Here is a 14,893-nt window from a genome sequence, read left to right as displayed (position 1 = left end):
AATTGCGGTATTACCAATGTATGTTAATTTAGTCGTGCCTTGATTCCGTAACCAGGACATTATCGATGTAAGTTAATTTATCCAAATTTATCCAAATGTCAAGTCTTTCAGTTCAAACAAACCGCAAAGAATCGACAGAAAAATTGTCCAGCAAATTATCGATGTATGTTACTCTTTATCCAAGTTGTCAAGTCTTTTAGTTCAAAAAACCGCAAGGATTCAAGACAAAAAATGGGCCTCGGCTGTGTATGCGTTGATCATGCAACGAACTAGCAATGAAGCCTAATTACTTTCAATCGGATTCGGTGTGTTACTTTTATCCAAGTTGTCGAGTATTTTAGTTCAAAAGACCGCAATGATCTGAAACAAAAAATGGAATTATTTCGAATCGATCTGGCCCAAACAGACTGAATCCAGTCGGCCTGGCCGAAACCAACTGGGCCAGTCGGCCTGGGTGAAGCCAACTGGGCTTCAATCGGCCTGGACCAGGCCGACTGCCTCGTGGGGGCCCCCCGGGCTGGGCAGGCGGCCTGGCCGTGGCCGACTGGGCCTAATCGGCTTGGGCCAGGCCGACTAGGCCCATTCGGCCTCGCCCAGGCCGAGGCCGTATTATTTTTGATATTTTTTAAAAACGCGTATTATTTTTGAAAATGATTAAAAAAATCGTATTATTTAAAAAAAACAGTTAATCAAACTTCCGACATACTCCCACCGTTCCAAAACACAACTCATAGATTTGTGCACTTGGACCAAGGCAACTCTCGTTTCTAATGTCTGACCACTCATATTGAATTAACAGTAAATGGATGTGAGTAGTTATTGGCCGGGTGCGGGTACCAAGAGAAAAATGAGATGTGTTGTGGAACAAATGAAAAAAATCTATATGAGTTGTGTTTTGGAATGGAGGGCTTGACACAATAGATTGGTTATTATCATTAGATACCACCTACTATCACCTCACCCAACCTTGATTGCCTCACCCGTCCTTGCTTCAAGGAATACGGCTAATGGGATAGCGTAATGGGAAGAGAGACCAGGCAACTGTGATTTCCATTTTACAAGCGCCAAGGTTGAGCGTTTCAGAGCTCCTACCAGATTTCAGAGGTTGAAAAACCACCTCACGTTCAACTTGTTTGCTGCCTCGCGATGCTGCTGCACAAATTCTCAGCTCCCCAAAGCTTTCAACAGAAACCACACGTCTCGAGAGCTTAATGGTGCCATCGGCAGAAATAAGGAAATTCCCATCTCCAAAGTTTAACAGTAGCACCTTCATATGACTGACACAAGCAGTGAAGGCACTGAACTGCCCGCTGAATCCATCTGGCCATGACCCTTCAACAATACGAACACTGATCGTGGCCTCAACAGATGAGACTACAATGCCACACGTCAGCTCCAATGTGCTGAGCTTGCTTTTAAATTTTTGGCTGCTCCCGCACGAATTAACAACGAGCTCTCCATGACTCGCTTGATAATTGATTGATTCGCAGCACTCATAGCGTGTGGCAAGGAGGCTTAGATTTTTGTCCTCGGATTCGTCAGCACACTTAACCATCAGCATGGCATCCAAACGTACAGGCCCACATAACATCACAGGAGCACGGGCAGGACCTGTTAGTACTAAATATGGATCCTGCATGCCACACACCGAAACCACTGCTTGAGTGTATATATTTAATTCTAAGCGCATAGCATAAACAACATGACATGCATAAGACAAACTTTAGCAGAAATATTAGAATAAATGCACTAATAATATTAAATATAAACATCTGTTGTGGTTGAGGCGTGCAGATGAAGCTCAAAGCAAATTAACGCATGTCATGTCTACAAATTACTGCCTCTGTTCCAACATTGAAGAAAGTTGACTTCAGAGTTAGGACAAAACTAGATCATGTTATATTTTGAAAAGGCAGGAGTAAGTGCATAATATAAAACAATGTGAGGGGTATAAGACAAATGTAGCAGAAAGTATCAGCCTAAATGTATTGGCAACATAAAAAAAAGGGGTGAACTATTGTTGTTGAGGTCTGAAATACAGCTCAAAGCAGATTAACACAAACCATTGCTAAAACATCTGTGCTTTCATAAGTTGCAACATTCCTAATACATCATGCAGCCAAATATCACATGGAAAGCCGGAAACTATCAAGTATAGAGAAATAAAACACTCTTATCTAAAAGACTGAGGACACAAAATAGGTTTTTTAATTTCTTCTGTGTTCTGCAGTCAAACACATGGCATGCGATTGGTTTTTAGTTACATAAACAGCTCTAATTTAAGATAAGTTTAGAGCCTAGAATTATGGTATTTGTAACAAGCAACAAGTTCAAGGTATAATGTATAGCCCATTATCTTGTAGAAGTTCATTAATGATCATTTATTGAACTAAATAGGTTAACCAAGCTGTGAAGTAAATAGCATAACAGCCACATCATGCATTCAAATACAATATGGTAACAACAGCGGACAATAATAAAACAGGTTGTGTTGCACAGCAAGAACGAATAATATATAATAAATGATAAGGGATATGAACCTGCTCATTGAGGGTTTGGCAGTTGTCCCTTGTGCGCTCAAAGATAACATTGCGATTGTGATCGATGTCGTCCCGCACAGCAATGATACCATAAACATCCAGCGGCCATTGTAAATTCTCATCAACTTCCTCAACTTTGACTGAAAAGATCTGCATAGTAGGCAGGGCACTGGTGATGTGGAACATGGGATCATCCGTGAAGCACATGGCGGGGATCCGAGCTGCATTGCAGCGACATAACATTTCATTTTGGTAAGGAGATAATTAACCTAAGAGGCATGTAGTGCCAGGAAATTTTGAGCCAATTAAATCCAAAGAATCAAATGGCGCGCGAAACTGACGCTATTGTGGCTGGACACACTCGACGCTACGCAATGGCCAAAACATCGGCTTCTGCTGCGAAGCCGCTATTGCAGCGCGAAAGCACGCTAAATGCACAGGTTCGCGGCCAAGTTTGCATGAGCTAAATTTTAGAGGCCCAAAACTGAAGCCCACACAGCTTTCAGCCCATATACGCACCCGGCTCCTATAAGTTACTAACCCTAGCTCGACTCCACCGTCTATCCCCCGTTCCCCATTTCCCACTCGGAAAAAGTTGCGGCTGTTGCTTGGGGACGTGCGACGACGAGCTTGGCGACTGGCGGCGGCGACACCGTCGGCCAGGACTCCAGGCAGCAGGCCGCCACCGGCGACGAGGGACGCTGAACCAGGATGTCCTCCTCAAATCCATCTCCTACTCCACCGGATGGCAAGTGCTATGTCTGAAACAGTCAAGCCCTTAATTTGTTTGCTTTGCTTCTGATCTCCCTGCTGTTTGTTCGAGGATCTCCCTGCTTTCTTATTTAACTATGTCAGTTAGCTACCTTATTTGCTCTTGTACCTTTCTTACTGTCTCCTGAGACTTGCGCGCCCTTAAATTATGCTGTGAGTGACTGTTAGACCATTTGGGATTTGCTGTAAGTTGTAATGCCAGTATGGTACCTTAAATTTATGCTGGTTATGTTATTGCTGTCAAGTCTGATGAGATTTGTATAATTATTCTGCTGAAAGTCCCCTGTTTCTGGGATATATATTGTCTATTTTTTAATCCCCGCTAAATGGTTTAGCAGCCGCTACTGCCCGCTATAGCGGCTATAGCGTTTGGGAAGAGCCACCGCCAAATCATTTTGCTCGCGATTTAAAATTTTGATTAAATCCCACCTCTATTTATCTATCTATCTACCAAAATCAAGGGCGAAACATCTGGAACCATCAATTTTGATTCAATTACGTCTCAACTATATCTATCTAAATCAAGGGCGAAACCAATAGAATAATCAATTTTAATTCAATTAACCTAGGCATAGTAGGAGCATGAACAATATAGACTAAACCATCAATTGATGCAAACACATGGATATACTAATGAGCGAAAGAATGGAGCTTACTCTTGTCCTCGAAGGAGCCGAACTCTTTGGCCCATTTCCGCTGCCAGCGCTCTCGGAACTCTTGGTAAAACCGGTCGTCGTTGTCTTGGTTCGGATCCCTTTCCTCCACTCTCCTGTCTTCCTCCAACATCCTGGCTACCAATGCCTTGGACATCACAACCTCCCTGGCCAAATCCTCTTCTTTCAGAGAAGTTCGCTGCTGCTCCGTGAGCTCTTCCAGCACAAGCGGCGCCGCGTCGGGGTTCTCCGCGTTCCACTTGACCACCAGTCGCTTCATATTCCTCTCTCGTACCACCTTCGCCGAAGCATCCATCCTCTCAATTACTGATGGCCACTTGGGCTCCGTGATCTTCCTCGAGGTTCTCCTACTCCCCTCAGCCATCTCGGTCCCGTGGTGCGTTTCTCTCTTTCTCCCCACCTCCTCCGAATCCATGTCCATCTCGGCAAGCCGGAGAGGCCGACCGTCCTGCCGCCGTCGCCGCCGCGCTGCTACTGGTGGGGAAAATCTAGATTTTTTTGAGAAAGGAGGAAAACCTAAATCAACTGGGGACTTTCGGGGATGAGAGGCTCGCCCAAAACTCGAAAGTCATACTCGGGCCGGGCCGGGCCGTCTATATTCTAAAAGAAAGGTTAAGCGTATTCTTCCTTTACGCTTCCTGTTTTTTTAGAGGTGGTTTACGCCACCTGTTCTTGTATAGAGGTGGTTTACGCTACCTGTTCTTATAAAGGTTTTGACGCATTTTGGTTTTTCGTTTTCTCAAAAGAGAAACTTGCGAATTAAGTTTTTAGGATTTCTGCACGTGTTCTCAGAGCATCTTCGGCAGCGACTCTAAACAAGATGCCTATTCATTTTTTAGACCTAAAGCGAAAAAAAACGTTTTCAACAGGGTCTCTCTAGTTGAGTCCCTACCCTTGGGAGGTCCCTAAAAGACTCCCCCGAGCCCTCAATCCCACGAATCCTCAGCGCACTCCCTATTCCTTTTTTCTCCGATCCGGTCATCTGCGCTCGCTGCTCCATCTCATCCAGCCATTTCCCTCGCCGGTCGCCGCCACCGGCCGCCTCGCCGCCGACAGGTGCGTCCGACGCGCCCCCGCCCGTCCCCGCCGCCACCGTCCTGATTTCCCCAACCTCGGGGCACTCCATCCCTGCCGCGCCCCCGCCTGTGCCTCGCCGCCCCTGCGTCGCCACGCTTCCGGTCGTCGTGCCGCCGCTTCCATTACGGCCTTGCAGCCCATCAAACCTCCCGTATGCGCCTTGGCCACCGCGTACAATAACCTCGGCCGCCGCGTCCCACTCCGTCGGCCGCCTGCTCCATGGGGAAGAAGGTGAGAGGAGAAAAAAGAAAAAGAAAAGGCAATGACCCATCAACATATGGGACCCACTAGTCGGTGTAAATGCAAAACAAAATAGGGGCTGAAGTTTAAGGGGTAGTGCCGAAGCTCAAGTTAAATAGGAATTTCAAATTTTAGGAGGAATTCCTAAACAGGATCTAGGGACCCTATTTTAGAGGTCTACTGCTGAATATGCTCTCAAACGGACACTTGACACAAGCAACGTGGAATTTTTAGCACCTGGTAATCTATGCTTCCTGACTAGCAGTCAGAAATTCATTCAAAAGTGCTTCCATTTCAGTTTTGAACAGCCTGAAATAGCACAGCACAAAGTAAACTCCCAACCAAATTTTGAGCACAAGTAATTTGGAGCCGATTTCACCGAGCCTCTTGACCATCTTTTCGTACCGACTAGCTACACTACAGGTCTAATGACATCACAGCGCTTAATCCCCTGATGGGATGGATGAATTTATACACAATATGGATTATGAAACTCAGGATCATGTAGTTTTACATGAGGAAAAGCTACAGAACGTACGTGCAGCCGTGCATTCAGACTTGTTAATACAGTCATGTCTGATGGGCCAACCCAGTATTTCCCAGTCTCATCATCATCATCATCATCAGGGGAGCTTCTGTGGGAATCAACCCGGCAGAGGGCAAAACTACGCAGAAAGAACTATTGTTGGGCACTAGTTCAATAGAGGTCCAGATCCATGTAGACACCTCTGAGCCCGCCCCGAGTCAACCGGATTGCCTACTCGATGAGGGTCTTCTCCTCGTCCGGCATCAAAGGGTGTCACGCTGCTTGTCGATAGGCCAGGAGGACCAACCTGCGTAGCTTCAGTGTTATCACAATCTATATGTGCAGGGCTATTCAGTAACAAACTAACAATGATATAAACCATGAAAACTAAAAGCAATGGAACTGGTGACTAAACTTTACTAGAAGCAATAAAAAAAGGCATGGAACAAAGTTGCTATAACAAAAGTTTGTTATCTGTGGTCTTACATGGTGATAATATATGTAGGTTGTGTAAAAGAAGCAAGCTCAGTACTACCTAATCACACGTACAGGTGTCATAGCTCAACACGATGTAAAAGAAATTGAAGTCCACGAAAAGGATCGGCCCGCGCCTGATATCAAGCTAAATTTGGCTCTTCATCGGCAAGGGCGTATCTAGGAGGGCTCCATCCGGCCTTGATTGCCTCACCCATTCTTGCTTGAAGGAATACGTCTAGTGGGATAGCTCAACGGGAAGAGAGACCAGGCAACGGTGATTTCCAGTTTACAAACTCCAACGTTGAGCACTTGAGAGCTCCTACCAGATTTCAGAGGTTGAAATAACACCTCACGGTCAACTTGTTTGCTACCTCGCCATGCTGCTGCACAAATTCTCAGCTCCCCAAAGCTTTCAACAGAAACCACGCGTCTTGAGAGCTCAATGGTGCCATCGGCAGAAACAAGCACATTCCCATCTCCAAAATTTAACAGTAGCACCTTCATATGACTGACACAAGCAGTGGAGGCAGTGAACCGCCCGCTGAATCCATCTGGCCATGACCCTTCAACAATACGGACACTGATCGTGGCCTCAACAGATGAGACTACGATGCCACACGTCAGCTCCAATGTGCTGAGCTTGCTTTTAAATCTCTTGCTGCCCACGCATGAATTGGCAACAAGCTCTCCATGACTCACCTGATAATTGATTGATTCGCAGCACTCGTAGCGTCTGACAAGGAGGCTTAGATCTTTGTCCTCGGATTTGTCAGTGCACGTAACCTTCAGCATGACATCCAAACGTACAGGCTCAAACAACATCACAGGAGCACGGGCAGGACCTGTTAGTACTAAATATGGATCCTGCATGCAACACACCAACACCACTGCTTAAGTATATATTGAATTTTAAGCGCATAGCATAAACGATGTGAGGTGCATAAGACAAACTATGGCAAAAATATTACTCCCTCCGATCCATAATAATTGTCTCAAATTTGTCCAAATATGGATGTATCTATGCCTAAAAACATCTAGATACATGTAATATTTCGACAATTAATATGGATCGGAGGGAGTAGAATAAATGCACTAATAACATATAATATAAACATCTGTTGTGGTTGAGGCGTGCGGATGAAGCTCAAAGCACATTAACAACGTTAGTACTAAAACTAGAGCATGTTATATTTTGAAAAGGCAGGAGTAAGTGCATAATATAAAACAATGTGAGGGGTATAAGACAAATGTAGCAGAAAGTATTAGCCTAAATGTATTAGTAACATAAAAAAAGGGTGAACTGTTGTTGTTGAGGTCAGCTCAAAGTAGATTAACACAAACCATTACTAAAACTTCTGTGTTTTTATAAGTTACAACATTCCTAATACATCATGCAGCCAAATCTGACGGAAAGATAGAAACTATCTAGTAAAATAAAACACTCTTATCTAACAGATGAGGACACAAAATCGTTTTTTTTATTTCTTCTGTGTTCTGTAGTCAAACACATGACAGCCACATCGTACATACAAATACAATATGGTAACAACAGAGGACAATAATAAAACAGCTTATGCTGCACAGCAAGAACGAATAATATATAATGAATGATAAGGGATACGTACCTGCTCGTCGAGGGTTTGACAGTTGTCCCTTGTGCGCTCAAAGATAACATTGCGGTTGTGATCGATGTCGTCCCGCACAGCAATGATACCATAAACATCCAGCGCCCATTGTAATTTCTCATGTACTTCCTTGACTTTGACTGAAAAGATCTGCATAGTAGGCAGGTCACGGGTGATGTGGAACATGGGATCATCCGTGAAGCACATGGCAGGGATCCGAGCTGCATTGCAGTGACAGAACATCTCAATTTGGTAGAGAGATAATTAACATAAGAGGCATCTAGTGCCAGAACATCTATCTATCTATCTAGATTGGAACCATCACTTTTAATTCAATTAACCTAGGCATGTAAATCAAGTGGGAAACCAATAGAATGATCAATTTTTTAAACTCAATTAACCTAGGCATGGTAGGATCAGCATCGACTGATTGACAATACAACAAGAGGAAACCATGAATTGATGGAAATTCATGCATACTCTTGTCCTCGAAGGAGCCGAACTCTTTGGCCCATTTCCGCCCCCAGCGCTCTCGATCCTCTTGGTATACCCGGTCATCGTTGTCTTGGTTCGGATCCAATTCCTCCACTCTCGAATACTCCTCCATCCTGCTGGCCACGTACGCCTCGGCAAGCACAAACTCCCTGGCCAAATCATCTTCTTTCAGGGAGGTCCGCTGCTGCTCCGTGAGCTCTTCCAGCACAAGCGGCGCCGCGTCGGGGTTCTCCGCGTTCCGCTTGGCCACCAGTCGCTTCATATACTTCTCTCGTGACACCTTCGCCGATGCATCCATCAACTCAATGACTGATGGCCACTCGGTCGTCTCCGAGATCTTCTTCGACGTTCTCCTGCTCCCCCCAGCCATCTCGCTCCCGTGGTGGGTTTCTCTCTTTCTCCCCGCCTCCTCCGAATCCACATCCATCTCGGCGAGCCGGAGAAGCGGGTCGTCCTGCCGCCGTCGCCGCCCTGCTGCTTGCCAGGAAAACCTAGATCGCCCAAAACTCACAAGTCATACTCGGGCCGGCCCGCCTATTCTAAAAGAAAGGTTAAGCGTATTCTTGGTTTACGCTTCCTGATTTCTTTTTTTCTTTTTTTTGGCGGTGGTTTTTGGCGTATTAGTTTTTAAAAAAAAAGAAGACCTTTCGAATTGCGAATTAAGTTTTCATGCTTCTGGCACGCGTTCTCTGACGCAACCTTGAAGTTTGGCACCCGATTCCGTTTCATTCAAAATGCTTCCTGCCTAGCAGTCGAGTTTCATACAAAATAGTTCCGTTTCAGTTTCGAACAGCTTTGATATAGCACAGCACAAGTAAACTTTCAACCAAATTTGGAGCACAAGTAATCTGGAACCGATTTCACCGAGCCTCTTGACCATCTTTTTCTACCGACTTGCTACACTACAGGTCTATTGACATCACAGCGTTTAACCCCTACTAGGATGGATGGATTTATATACAATATCCAGGATCAGGTCGTTTGCATGAGGAAACGCGAAAGTACGTGCAGCCGTGCAATTCAGAGTTAATTCAGTCATGTCTGACGGACCAACCCAGCAATTTCCCTGTTGTGTCATCCCCATGATCGGTCGAGCTTTTGTGAAAGCTCGTATTGAACGATTCTTGCTGGGCACTAGTTCGGCGGAGGTCCAGATCCACCCAGACGCCTCCTGAGACGGCCCCGAGTCAACCGGATCGCCTCCTCAATGAGCGTCTTCTCCTCTTCAGGCATCTTAGGAAGCAGTGGCATGCTGCTTGTCGATGGGCCGGGAGGATCAACCGGCATAGCTTCGGTGTTTGGAGGGCCGTTGCTGGTGATTGTATCAGGATCGGAAGGTGTCTGTGGCTGGGCAGGTGGCACTGCACCGGGTGGGGCAACTGGAACTGGGGGATTATCTTGCGCTTGCATCCTTGGCGGCGTAGGAGGGACTTGGGCCGGCTGTGGAGGCGCTGATGGTGTAGGAACAGGTGGTGGCGTGGGATTCGCCAGCCGAGTACGTGGAGGTGGTGGACGCTGCTGTTGTTGCTGTGCCTGCAAAGGGAGATACAGTAAGTTTAATCAATACTTCACACACCACACACTGTACAAGTATTGAGTTCAGATGAACAACTTGATTTCTACAACCGGTGAGCAGGAAGCCACTCTTACAGTGGCAACACATGCCCACTTAACAAGGAACAACTCATATACATCAACCAAGTGTAGCCCCTTGTCAGTATAAGTGAAGAAAAAATGGTACTCCCTCAGTCCCATAATTCTTGTCGCTGTTTTAGTTCAAATTTGTACTAAAACAGCAACAAGAATTATGGGACAGAGGGAGTACAATGTAATGGTGTAATAGTTATCACAATCTGATATGGAGATTATAACGAGAATAGTTTAGGTCAAAGGTTATAACGAGAATGGAGGGGCTATTCATTCACAATGATGCAAACCATATATGGAACACTGGAACTACTGACCAAACATCTTACATTACGGAACAGAGGTGAAGCCAAAAAAAAAGCATGGAACAAAACTAAATTGGAGGGTGTTCTACTTGATCACTGTCAGTAAATGACCAGAATATAAAACATGAGAATGAACACTAGACAAGTTTGCTTTTCTATGTGTCTCAGACTGTCAATGAATAAGAGTTAACCAACCTAGAGATAAGGTGATCAATTGTACTGTCAGAAGTTGTGCAAGAAAATCAGTACAGAAGTAAAATAGCTAAATGGACATGATACTACACAACCGTTCCTAGTTAACTTTATCCCCGTGAATGCCACGGCAAACCATAACACAGGCTCATACGGTGAAAAATAAACCAGTGGAACAAAAGTCATTTGCTACCAAGTACCAACACAGGCTAATAATAGATCCCAGTACAATGCCTTAAACAAGTTTGCTTTGATAAAACAACTGGGCTTCTGTAATCTGCAGCTTAAACAGTGAGGAGAAAGAACATTGTCTATAATGCCACTAGATACCAATGACATAGCAGAACTGGTGCCTTCAGTAAGCATAAATATTGTAGCCTAACAAATTCAGGCCCAGACTCCTAGATTGTGGCACATAAGTTCATCCATAGGATACTATTGAGAGAGAATAAAGAGAAAAAGAACTGTATGCATATGTCAAAACTTCACAAGATAATATGATCTCGGAGCTTGAGAATTCATTTGTTTTACTTAAACATAGTGATTAGTTAACACCTACTGTAACTACATAATAGTACTCCAGGGGATGTACAAAAATGCTCAAAAAAAGAAGATAAAACCAGGAATTATTTCGGTTAAATTTGTTGCGCTGTGTACTTAAAATCAATCATGCACCAACCATGATTAAAATTTGAAATGGTAGATGAAATCAAGCATTAGAAATGAGACAGAGGAGAGAATGCCACTGCTGGATCTACTGTTCTAACTTCCAACAAGCAATTCGAGCATCAATATGAATTCTGAATTGGAGAGCATTGTAACGAAAACTTGCAGGTCGGCTACATCTATCCTTTATCAATTCAACATATGAGTTAATCGGCAAACATTCAGAATTCCATGCTGATGCAACATATCCAGAATACAACATTTGAACTCAGGCTGAAGAAAACCTAAACAGTACTAGCTTATGTTAAACTCGTGAACAAACATGAGATTATATGATATAGAAGCATCAGAAATTCGGGGTCTCATGTAAAGGGAATACACACAGTAGGCATAAGTAGAGAGATTACCCTTCTGTCTAAAGAGAGTAAACACAGTGGGCATGAAAAGTACCTGAGAGCGAGATCTTTGAGTGTGTGACTGCGAAGCAACATATTGCAGGATTTCGTAGAACCTTGTCTGGCTGTAGTCTGCAACCTTGTGGAAGTAAAAAACTGCCATGTCACCAGCTCTAGTCCTCAACTCAAGAAGATTGCGATCAATCTCAGATTCATGTTTTGCAATATACGGCTTGAAGAACGACTCATACACATAGGCAGTCCCCTGAAATGACCCTCTGTTACAGTTAAACCATAACAAAACCATGTTTAACAATTTCAAATCGTAGAACATCATACCTGTGTCTTGGGATACCACAGATACACGATAAATGCCAGCTTTGCTTCACTATACATCGGTAACCTGTATGGAAATAATCATTACCAATCATATTAATCCCCACCACTATACCCCACATCAACCACCGAAATCGGTAAAACCGTAATTCCAAACAATCACATTACCATGATACGAAATTATCCCCAACTCTCTCAAAAACAGTTAGCATTGCAAGTAAAATCCTGCAAAACCATGGCCATGCATCTGAGAACAAGCAAAAACAAAGCAAAGAATGATAGACAGAGTAACGTGGAAGGCATCCAAGACAAACCAGTACTGACACCAGAACCGCAACTGCTCAATCTCAGGCCTATTCAGCTCCACCGCCTTGTAGCAATCATAAGCTGGATATGCATACCCAAGGACAAGTCTACAAAACAAAAACATAGGAAACAAGTTACAGATGTAACAAATAAAAAACATCGCATCACTCTTCTTTAGATGGAATTATCCAGTGCTAAAATTAGATGTGCATTCATGCTTACATTAAAGCTCTGGTGATGAATGAACCAACCATCTTGAGAGCCCTATAGCACAGAAACATCCATTAGATACATTTTCATTTTCAACAGCCAAAAATACCAGTGATAAATCTTGCTGGCCTGTTGAGGCTTGAGCACCAAATCGATAGGAGAAAATATGCCAGAAAACTATAGCGCTACAAGCTCCTCGCCATCAGCAAAACAAAACACAAATAGTCGAAGACTGCTATACTTATCCCAGATTAAGCATTTATCTTGCTCAGTAATTGAGCTGTTACGCGTTTAAAAGGAATTATTAAATCAAGCTAGCATTACTCAGGTGAACCCAGTTTTGCTAGAAGTTCGAATTCGTTACAACAAAGACTACATGGAATTGGGGAAACCCAAACGATTAACCGTTCTGGCACAGGTCAAACCAATTCCAATATATGATACCAGGGGGTGCCCCCTCCTTTGCGATAAGAAAAATGACCAATCAAACACGGTTCGGGAAGGACCAACCAACATGATTAACCGGAAGAAGGCAGAAAACCAAATCAAACGAGCAGCCAGTACTGATTCCGAGCAAAATCAACTAGAATCACCGGAGCCCTCGGCCCACCTAGAGCTATAAAATCAGCACGGCACAGAGCAATCGCTACATCCGGCTCGCGAACCCCTCTGAAACGCAAACAGCTCGGTCCGACGCGGCCTCCCACAGCGGGGTTGCAGGATTGAAGCCGTCGAACGACACCCCAAACTAAACTGGACGCAACAACAGCCCAATCCTTACCCCGAGAACAACCTAAGACTAGCATATTCGTAGCGTGCACGGCGGGGCAGTCCCCCAAGCAGAGATGAAACCGGCGAGGGCGGCGCTGCTGCTGCTAGAAAACACCGAATCGAAGCAAAGGAGGGGCAGTAGAGAGAGACGAAACACGGAATACCTTTCCTCCCGCGGCAAGCAACGGCCCCGATCACGCTCGAAACTGGGATGCGGCAGGGGCCGCGGCAGCGGCGAGGGAGGTATTCGCCGGAGCAGTAGAGGGAGACGGGAAGCTTCTGCAAGGAAGCAAGGCTCCGCCGTGCCGAGCCGGGTCGGCGGCGAGGACGAGGGGGAGGGAATTCAAAAGAGGGGTTCGGATTTGGGTTTTGGGGATAAAACGATTAAACGAGACGGGGAAATCTTCGTAGAACCGCTACCGAGCTAAAACTCCACGCACCGATCGCGGCACTACGTCAACATCACTGGCATCTGGGCCCGGAACGTGGAAGGGCCCGTCTGTCTGTTGGATCAGTGGGTCGATGTAGGGTCTGTGAGGTGGGAGCTGCCTTTGAGACGGCGCCGTTCTGGGAGGAGACGGTGTGATAAATGTGTAGCGTACGCGTTGGACTTTAATACCCGGCTTGGCTTGCGTTAGCTTGGCTGGACGGGCCGCGATGTCAGTGAGTGGTTTCGGGTGGATAAGAGCGCGATGGAGGTAAGTAAGGAATTGTTCGTTGGTGCTGTGTTTGGATGGGCCATGGGAGGGGCAAGGAATATGTGCAGGTGGGGAGCACGGGATTGGGATCCTGGTCCTGGCAAGTGGTCTGCTCCTTATCCCGTATTTTCATTTTTACCAAGGATTCGTTTGATTTTTAAAGCAAAGCAAAACATAAAAAGGAGCAAAACTTAGGAGGATTGTCGTAAGGACGTAAGGTGACACTTGTCATACTAAGAAATTGGTCCAACGTGAGTATTGGAAAAAAATGGTTGGACCTAATGTTCATTTTCCTTAAAAAAAATTAAATTTTCTATGGAACCCTTAACCATTTGGCATTCCTATGAAAATCCTTAATCATGTCGGCCGCATAGCCTTCCTCGTCGCCGCCCAGTTTCGGAAACGTATGTGTTGCATTTTCCTTGGAGACGTTGTCTTGGATCCGTTGCTTCCTCGGCGGGTCGGGTGGTTTTTAGTGGACGGCAGGAAGCGCCCTTTCTCGGCTTACTTCTTCGACCGTCGTTAATCCTTTTGCTTCGTGCTTTGTGATGAGCTCCACGCTCCTGTTGCTGCCTCGACTGCTAGGTGCCTTTGGTCGGCACAAATGGCCAGTTTCTGCCCGCAATCCTCGTTTGTTTTCCTGCGGCGGTCAAGGTTCGTGCGCGGCGTTGTCACGGCTTCGCGACGACCTTCAACTAGGTTTTTGACGAAGTGAGGTCCTTCGGCCGTGCCACCACACTCGCTGGCCAGTTGCTTTGTTTGGCCGTGGTGATGACAGCAGAGTGCTGGTGTCTCGGTGTTGTGTGGTTTTCCGTTGGTTTCAGGAGTGCTCCTCTTGTGAATGCATGTGTTCCTCGCCGTAGGGATGGTCGCCGTGTAAGCTTTTCGTTAATTAATCAAATTGAGAATTTAAGAGCAAGATTAATAGTTTAGCCAGCAGTT

At 45.3% G+C, this 14,893-nt stretch overlaps 3 protein-coding genes across 6 annotated transcripts; all 3 read right to left on the bottom strand.

Annotated features, from left to right (window-relative positions):
- Positions 1-714: 714 nt before the first annotated feature.
- LOC100846105 lies at positions 715-4,553 on the bottom strand. Its single transcript, XM_003570793.4, has 3 exons — positions 3,968-4,553; positions 2,541-2,761; positions 715-1,633 (listed from the first exon to the last, which is right to left on the bottom strand). Exons 1-3 carry the CDS (start codon positions 4,404-4,406, stop codon positions 992-994), a joined length of 1,302 nt encoding a protein of 433 aa, XP_003570841.1. The 5' UTR covers positions 4,407-4,553; the 3' UTR covers positions 715-991.
- Positions 4,554-5,624: 1,071 nt separating this feature from the next.
- On the bottom strand, positions 5,625-8,961 carry LOC100845802. 4 transcript variants are annotated; one of them, XR_001406686.2, is made up of 4 exons: positions 8,411-8,960; positions 7,931-8,151; positions 6,364-7,169; positions 5,625-6,135 (listed from the first exon to the last, which is right to left on the bottom strand). XR_001406686.2 is itself a non-coding variant. In XM_024461844.1 (4 exons), exons 1-4 carry the CDS (start codon positions 8,850-8,852, stop codon positions 5,995-5,997), a joined length of 969 nt encoding a protein of 322 aa, XP_024317612.1. In that variant the 5' UTR covers positions 8,853-8,961; the 3' UTR covers positions 5,625-5,994. The 4 variants fall into 4 exon arrangements, 2 of the variants coding, with proteins under 2 accessions (XP_024317612.1, XP_003570840.1); XR_002965179.1 differs by having other exon boundaries at positions 6,378-7,169; XM_024461844.1 differs by having other exon boundaries at positions 7,005-7,169; positions 8,411-8,961.
- Positions 8,962-9,131: 170 nt separating this feature from the next.
- LOC100845917 (putative HVA22-like protein g) lies at positions 9,132-13,643 on the bottom strand. The gene is made up of 7 exons (XM_003573533.4): positions 13,418-13,643; positions 12,495-12,536; positions 12,281-12,379; positions 12,135-12,191; positions 11,970-12,033; positions 11,686-11,895; positions 9,132-9,958 (listed from the first exon to the last, which is right to left on the bottom strand). Exons 2-7 carry the CDS (start codon positions 12,524-12,526, stop codon positions 9,560-9,562), a joined length of 861 nt encoding a protein of 286 aa, XP_003573581.1. The 5' UTR covers positions 12,527-12,536; positions 13,418-13,643; the 3' UTR covers positions 9,132-9,559.
- Positions 13,644-14,893: the final 1,250 nt, after the last annotated feature.

Source organism: Brachypodium distachyon, chromosome 3 (assembly GCF_000005505.3).
Source record: "Brachypodium distachyon strain Bd21 chromosome 3, Brachypodium_distachyon_v3.0, whole genome shotgun sequence".
In the NCBI taxonomy this organism is placed as follows: domain Eukaryota; kingdom Viridiplantae; phylum Streptophyta; class Magnoliopsida; order Poales; family Poaceae; genus Brachypodium; species Brachypodium distachyon.
The sequence above is the reverse complement of the archived record's forward strand: the minus strand, read 5'-3'. Positions and strand labels throughout refer to the sequence as shown.